Source organism: Nannospalax galili, unplaced genomic scaffold (assembly GCF_000622305.1).
Source record: "Nannospalax galili isolate Female #2095 unplaced genomic scaffold, S.galili_v1.0 scaffold238, whole genome shotgun sequence".
Classification (NCBI taxonomy): domain Eukaryota; kingdom Metazoa; phylum Chordata; class Mammalia; order Rodentia; family Spalacidae; genus Nannospalax; species Nannospalax galili.
In genome coordinates this window covers 1,500,732-1,508,771 of record NW_008341888.1, presented here as the reverse complement: position 1 = coordinate 1,508,771, position 8,040 = coordinate 1,500,732, and the positions used below count along the sequence as shown (strand labels likewise).

Below are 8,040 nucleotides of genomic sequence, written 5' to 3'. Positions count from 1 at the left end.
CAAATTATACATAGCAGATCAAGAAATATATATCGAGTCAAGGTTTATCTGAGAATATTTGGTTTTTTTACCCAAGCCTGATCTACATAGCACATGGTAATTCAAAGTACCAGACTGGTGGAACTAACCTTATTGGATGTTTAGCAGCCATGCTTTGAGGTCTATAGTAGTGTGGTCAGAGGGACTTAAAGAATAGTTTTTGCCTCTTGCCCTCCAAGGTCAACTAAGTTCCAGGGGACTATGGAATATCTCTCAAAATGTCCTGTAACTGTGGTGAGTCACAGTTCAGGGAGGCCATGGAGACCCCATGAGATGGACTTGAAGCAGTGTCCAGTCTACAAAGAGGAGAGTGAACTCAGAGGAAACATCTCATTCATGCTTCCAAGTGAAGCCAGACATGGTCAAGCAGGAACTTTGACTTATCTTCACATAGATGGAACTGGTTTAAAAAAAAAAAAACGTGCCAGGGGCTCCTCCCAAGCCCATGTGACCTCTGAGGAACAGATCCTCAAATGACCTTAAGAGTGAAAATAAATTGATTTATTTGGGCCAACTGTATTGTCTTAAACACCCAAATTGAAAGTGTAACCAAAGAGTAAAGTCATCCAGGAACTTTGACTTATCTTCACATAGATGGAACTGGTTTAAAAAAAAAAAAACGTGCCAGGGGCTCCTCCCAAGCCCATGTGACCTCTGAGGAACAGATCCTCAAATGACCTTAAGAGTGAAAATAAATTGATTTATTTGGGCCAACTGTATTGTCTTAAACACCCAAATTGAAAGTGTAACCAAAGAGTAAAGTCATCAGTATATTTCTTTAAGAGTTTAAGGGATTACACTTCCCAGACGGTCTTAAGTCATATAAAAAGTTATTTAGAACTAAAATTTTAAGGTGGGTGTTCGTCATGAAAAAAGCTGTATTGGGGACTGGTTGTGTAGATAATGGTGAGGTCCTGGGTTAGATCCTCATGTGAAAAACAACAACAGAAATGCAGCTTTATAGGAAATACTTAATTTGTGTGCAAATTATATCTGACAAGGTTGAATCAGGTGATTGTTTTGATGTGGGCAGGGAAAACATTCCAGCTACCAATATTAGAATCTAAAACTGCTGCATATTTAACTCATTAACATCGTTGAAAAGCAGCCAATTCTTTTGTAATGTCAAATAGCTCAATCATATTTCCTTCTTCCTTCCTGAGGCCATGAAGATGCCTCGTCTAAGGCAAGAAAAATTTCACACTCACTGAAAACATGCTCTCGTCCTCTAGTCTGTTATTAACATCGTAGCAGTTGCTTAGCTCTTGGTAGAAAGGTGCATAGGGATGTGAGGAATATTTATCAGTTTCTGGGAACTTGTCCTCCACCTGTGTTCTTTTCAGGCTATCAGTGTTCTTCAGGCATTCTTGTCACATTGCTTCACGTTTGTCTGGTTTTATGACTTTTGAAAACATTGCCCTATTAAGTTTGTGATGCTATGAGTATCTCTGGATTCCTTCCTGAATTGGGTGTATGTGCGTGGCTATGTTTGAACTTTAGCTTCCTTTGTTTGAAAGGAGTTTGCCACCCTACTTATGTAGCAGGATTGTTTGAGTGATGTATGTGAAGTCTTTTCAGCTATGCAATGCTGTAGGGATTTGGAGTATGTGTGTTATTGTTGTTTGACAATTTTTTTGTCGATGCTCTGACTAGCCAAGCATTGTGAAAAATGGCTAGCAAACCAAGTTGCTTTTTCTTTTCTTTCTTTTCTTTTCTTTTCTTTTCTTTTCTTTTCTTTCTTTCTTTTTTTTGTCTTTTTTTGAGATAGGGTCTCCCTGTAGCTCCAGCTGGCCTGGAAATCACTGTGTAGACCAGGCAGGCCTTGAGCTCGCAGAGATCAGCCTGCCTCTGCCTCCCAAGTACTGGGATTAAAGGTGAGAGCCACCATACCTGGCCCACAAATTGATTTTTCTTAATTTGAATTTTCTGTGCTTTTTTGACGTTAGTAATATTTCTTTTGGTTTTGAATCCTGATCTGGTAGGAATGACCATGTAAGAAGAATTATGTTTTAAAACATAACCCTACCTACTCCAGCTGTTTCATCTGGAATCTCAGTCGGTTGTTTCTATAATAACAGTCTAAGGAGAAAAATTTTAGTACTCACTATTTTCAAAACAGATTAATAGGATTAGTTTTCATTTTGAAAGCTCACATAATTTAAAAGAAAAGGGATGTGCTATGTAAAATAACAGGATAGTGCTTTATCCATTTGTTTATATTGTAGAGATAGTGATTTTAAATTAAAGCAAATGGGTAGGAAAATTTTAATTGATTTGGAAATATTGTTTATCTACCCTGAAGGCAACCAGTCAGTATTATTTTGTTTAACAAAGCAGGCATGTTTTTTATTTAACAAAACATGTATGTTTATATAGCCCCAGTGTTTAGTTATACTGTTATATGTTTGAGTTTATATCATTAATCTCACTAAATTATTTCAATTTGATAACTTTTAATTTCTATACATTCCCTGTTTCTTCATTATTTACTCTTGAAATGGCCTTATATTTGTCTTAAAATTATTATATTGGAAGACTAAGGCAGGAGGATCACAAGTTTGAGGTCACCTGGGTTACATAGTAAGACCCTGACACAAGAGAAAAAAAACATAGTCTGGAGCCAGGCATGATGTTGCATGTTTGAGAGACTGAGGCACTGAGAGGCTGAAGCAAGAGGATTTCTGTGAGTTTGAGACCAGCCTGGGCTACATAATGAACTCAAGGCCAGCCTGGGCGACATAGCAAGACCTTGTCTTGAAAAGAAAAAAAACTCTATAATGAGAGGTGTGCTCAGAGTCTAGGGACCCCTATGACAGCAGTTGTGTGCCCACTATCCAGCCCAAGAAGTTGAATACCTGTGTAGCTGAATTATCCTCATGTATTCCTCTACAAGTACAGCCTTTTATAACCCTTTCCCAGTCCTGAACCTTTTTACATTTTGACTGTGAGTACTACCTATATATGTATGCATATAAAAGCAACAGTTTTATGTTTCTAAATTTTTGTGTACTGAATCTTCTCCTCACAACTAGGGGTTTTATGGGATTTATCTTTGCTCAAAGCTCTAGTTCAGCGTTCCTCAACCTTTGTGCTCTGGATATTTGGGGCCAGATAAATTTTTATGCAGGGCTTTCTTCTCCATCATGAGTTGTTTAGTGGTGTCCCTGACCTTTACTCAATAGCTGCCAGTAGTACTTTCCCTTCTTACCCTGAATGTGACAACCAAAAATGACTCTAGACATTGCAAAATGCTCTGTTGGTGGAGTCATTCAGAGAATCACTATTCTAGTTTCACTCATTTAAACTGCTGTGTTGTTTCAGCCTGATATTATAGCACATCTATATTTGGTTTACTTGTTGGTGGACATTTAGGTTATTATACCAAAGTGTTAAGTATTAGGAACACTGTTGCAGTATGACTTTCCATTCATATCCTCCCTCCCGCCTTTTGTTCTTCATTTCTGCCAGGGTCTCACTCTAACTGTTCTGGAATTCAGTATATAGATCAGACTGTCCTCAAACTTGTGGCAGTCCTCTTATCTCTGCCTCCAAAGTTCTGCAGTTACAGGCAGCAACCACTGTACTAACTTCTTTATGTTTTCTGGAGCACATCAGTGAGACTCTGCCTAGGGAAATATCTTGAGGAGTGGAAGATGTTGATTTCTGTTAAATTAACATCTTCAACACTACCAAATATTGCCACATAGCTTCCATAATTGTACAAAGTTACAGTAACCAGCTGAATAAGAGAGACCCTGCCATTCTAAGCAATCCTTGGTGTGCTCAGATTTTGACATTTTTATCTGACAAAATGATATTCAATTGTGATTTTAATTTGCTGTCTGGATAAAACACTGTCTGGATATAACTGTGTCCAAAAAAAGAATTAAAGTTTTACTATGTGATAATTTATTAAGAAACCAGAAATTACAAATCATGAGGACTTATTATTTTATGGAAATTTAAAAGTACTGTTTGCATTTGTGTGATGAACCTTAAGAAGTGGTTCTGGGATCTGTGTATGTGTTGTGTTTTGTACCAGAGATGGTAATCTAGTCATAATGCTGCTCTTCCTCTTAGAAATGGTGCTGCTGGTGGTGATTGCTGTCTGTGTTTAGGGAGTGGTTAAAATATTTTAAGAACTAGAACTACCTGCAGTGTTGCTGGGTGCTTTTATTCTCTGAATCACTCATTACTAATAGCTATATGTCAGACTTACCTCTTTGATATTGTGATTTCCCAAACTTACATTTTTTAATGCCATATGAAATTGTTTATGCTCTTGCTCTGTTTTCTGTATCATTTTGCTAAATGGAATGGAAAGTTATAATACATAGTACTGATTTTGTACCTATTTTTTAAGACATTCAAAATTTAAAAGATGGATATAACATATATTCCAAAGTCAATTAGAGTTCCATATATGTAACAGCAGGAAGAGGAAGAGGAAACACTTTAGGAGTTTTGTGTAACGTTCCATTTAAGTAGAGTTTTGAAAAACAAAGCAGGTTAATTGAAAGCAGAAGGAAATATGTGCGTATTCATAGTTGATTTGTCATACTTAAATTAGGATGTAGTGGGGAAACCAGCTGTATTAATACGATTTTCACTTATGTCCAGGCATTCTATTCTGATTTCACTAACTTGTAACTCCCAGGTCAACAATTTGGCTACTCTAAAGAGGCCTGTATTAGTTGCTTTTCTTGCTGCTGGGATAAAATACCTGACAAGAAGCAGCTTGATTTGACTCATGGTTTGAACCCGACATTACTAGCACTTAGGAAGTATGGATATCACTAGTAATTTGGAGATATGGATAAAAAACACTATGTTTTTTTTTTCATACCTACTAGAATGGCTAGGACAAAAAATTAAGAGCCTGGGTATGGTGTTCCACATCTGTAAACCCAGCTCCTAGGATGTTGAAGCAGGAGGATCACAAGTACAAAGCCATTCTGGGCTAGGTAGAGAAACCTTTTATCAAAAAATGAAAACCAACCCTCCCAACCCCCAAACACACATTAAAAGTCAGATAATAACAATAGCAAGTGCTTTTCAGGAGGTAAAGAAGCTGGAATGGTCATATACTGTTGGTGGGAAAGCGCATTGAGATAGATGCTTTGGAAAATACCCTGGCAGTTCCTCAGACAGTTCAGTATAGAATTGTCTGTTATATGGTGACACAGCAAGTCCACTTTTAATGAAAGAGGGGCTGGAGAGATGGCTCAGTGGTTAAGAGCACTGACTGCTCTTGCAGAGGACCTGGGTTCGATTCCCAGCACCCACATGGTGGCTACTAACTGCCTTTAACGCCAGTTCCAGGGGAATCTGAAGTCCTCTTCTGACCTCTGCGGCATTGCACGACATGGGTGAACTCACATACATACAGGCAATACACTCGTACACATAAAATAAAAATAATAAATAAAATATATTTTAAAAAATGAAAGCACAAAATTTTTATCAATATTTATAATATCAGTATTCGTAATAGACCAAAAATCTGAAATAACCCAAATGTTCATCAACCTAGTAAGTGGGTAAATAAAATATATATTCATTCAGTAGACTATTATTCAAATGTAAATGGAGTGTTGTATTAATATGTGCTACAGCATGGATTAATGTTGAAGAAAGACACCAGTCACAAGATTCCAAAAATATGAAATAACTAGAAGAATTTGGTACAGATGGAAAGCATATGCTTAGTAGTTTTCTAGGACTGAGGGTGCTGGGTTTAGAAGTTAGTGATATATATTAAAGAGGATAGGGTTTTATTATGAGGTAATAAAAATCTTCTAAAATTGACTATGGTGATGGCTGTGTGCGTGTGTGTGTGTGTGTGTGTATGTGTGTGTGTTTGTGTGTGTATGTATTAAAAACTATTGAATTCTCCACTTTAAATATGTGAGTTATGCTGGGTGTGGTAACCTATGCCTTTAGTCCCAGCCTGGTCTCCATAGGGAATCCAGGTCAGCTGGGCTACAGGGAGACCCTGTCTTAAAAAGTCAAAAAAAGAAAAAGACAAATATGTGAGTTACATAATCCATCAACTGTGTTTCAATAAAGCTTTAAAAATTGGTTCTGAGCTCTTCTTTTGTTTGCTGTCATGAGCACAAATAAAAAATGGACAAATTAGACTACATAAAATTAAAAGCTTTTATGTGTCAATGGATGCCATCAAGAACATAAAAGAATGAAATGCCAGTATATGCAGCTTGTTGATGTACCTTGAAACATGTTAAGTGAAAGAATCCAGAAAATCTTAATCCCAGCACTTGGGAGGCAGAGCCAGATGGATCTGTCTCTATGAATTCAAGGCCAGCCTGGTCAACATAGGGAGTTCCAGGCCAGCTGGGGCTATAGGGAGACCCTGTCTCAAAAAGACAAGACAAAAAAAAAAAAGAATCCAGAAATAAAAAGCCACATTGACTGAATCCATTTCCACAAAATGACCAATATCTGTAGAGATAAGAAGTAAGCTAGTATTTTAGTAGAAGAAAATGGGGATTAACTGATAATGGCAATGGAGAGTTCTTAATTTTTCATTTTTATTTATTTATGTGTGTGCACGTGTGCATGCTTTGCATGTGAGTGAGGTCAGAGGACTACTTTCAGGAGTCCATTCTTTCCTTCAACTGTGTGGGTCCCAGGGATTGAACTCAGGTTGTGAGTCTTGTGGGTAGGTTCCTTTATCTACTGTGTCATCTTGTTAGCCCAAAGGCAAGTTAAATTTTATTACACCATTGTGTGTGTTTTTTAAATTAGCTTAGCCATACAAACAACTTTCTTTTATCTCCTCAAGGTTAGTTAAAACTTTATCCTAAGCAAGTATAAAAAAATGCCAAACATATTTTCTTATTAGTACATTTTCTTTTGGGGATATGGGAAATAGGTAAATAAAGGTAAAGATTATTTCCATGACTAAATTAATGATTTTATTGTTTCTAACAGGAATGTAAAGAAGTCAAAATGGATCCAAGTATGGGTGTGAATTCTGTTACCATCTCTGTTGAGGGAATGACATGTATTTCCTGTGTCCAGACCATTGAGCAGCAGATTGGGAAAGTGAATGGTGTCCATCACATTAAAGTAAGTTACACTGTAAATTATTCAAATGCCATTGTCTAGAGTGCTTTTAGGAATTCTAACACTAGAATTGAAGCAGTCACAGTGAAACATCTTGACAAAAAAAAAAGACTATTGCACTCCTAACCCTGACATTAAATAACTATTTTTGTTCAATTAATTGTGTTTTAAAGGAAAAAGAAAGTCAGGTATAACGGAAGCAGGAAGATGCCTTTGAGACCAGCCTGGTAACACAGTCAGGTCAAGTCTCAAAAAAAAAAAGAAGAAGAAGAAATAAAAAAATACAGGTGTGGTGCATGGTGGTACATGCCTTCAAACCCAGCATTTGGGAGGCAGAGGCAGGTGGATCTCTGTGAGTTCATTTGAGACTAGCCAAGGCTACATGGTAACACCCTATCTCCATAAACATTTAAAACATAGTCATGTGAAATATGGTGCTAATACGTTGGTGCTGCTGCTTCTTTTCAAATCCGAATCTGTAGCTAATTTTTTCCATGTCTTACATACTCCCCTTGGGTAGAGAGAATGAAATAAACCAGCCCGTTTAGTATTTGCATGGGGGAGAAGCACTTTTTTTCATGTGCCGACTCTGATCAGTAAAGGCTATGGAGACAGCGGTGGTTATAGAAAAGCTTCATTTATATTGGGTGCTATGTAAAGTTTTCTTTCTCAGAGACATCCATGTGAATACCTAGATATGCATTTTCAGTGTTTACATGCTCCAAAAGCAGATTTTCTGTTGTATTCATCTAAGTTGGCCTGACTCTACTTTAGAGGCTCCCACAGTGCTTCTTTTTCTTTTTTTTAAATTTTTTATTTAATAACCACTTACTTAGAAGAAGCATTTCATTACAAAAGCATTGATATATTCAATAACAATTTTCTGAGCTAAGATGTATCTTTTTCTAAATT

At 37.0% G+C, this 8,040-nt stretch overlaps 1 protein-coding gene across 1 annotated transcript in view; it reads left to right on the top strand.

The window, feature by feature from the left end:
* Nucleotides 1-8,040, top strand: part of Atp7a (ATPase copper transporting alpha) — a 153,652-nt gene that overhangs the window by 58,724 nt on the left and 86,888 nt on the right. Inside the window, exon 2 of the mRNA XM_008837662.3 lies at nucleotides 6,994-7,131. Within this exon, the coding sequence (XP_008835884.1) occupies nucleotides 7,012-7,131 (120 nt within the window). The 5' untranslated portion in view covers nucleotides 6,994-7,011. The remainder of the gene's footprint in view (nucleotides 1-6,993; nucleotides 7,132-8,040) is intronic.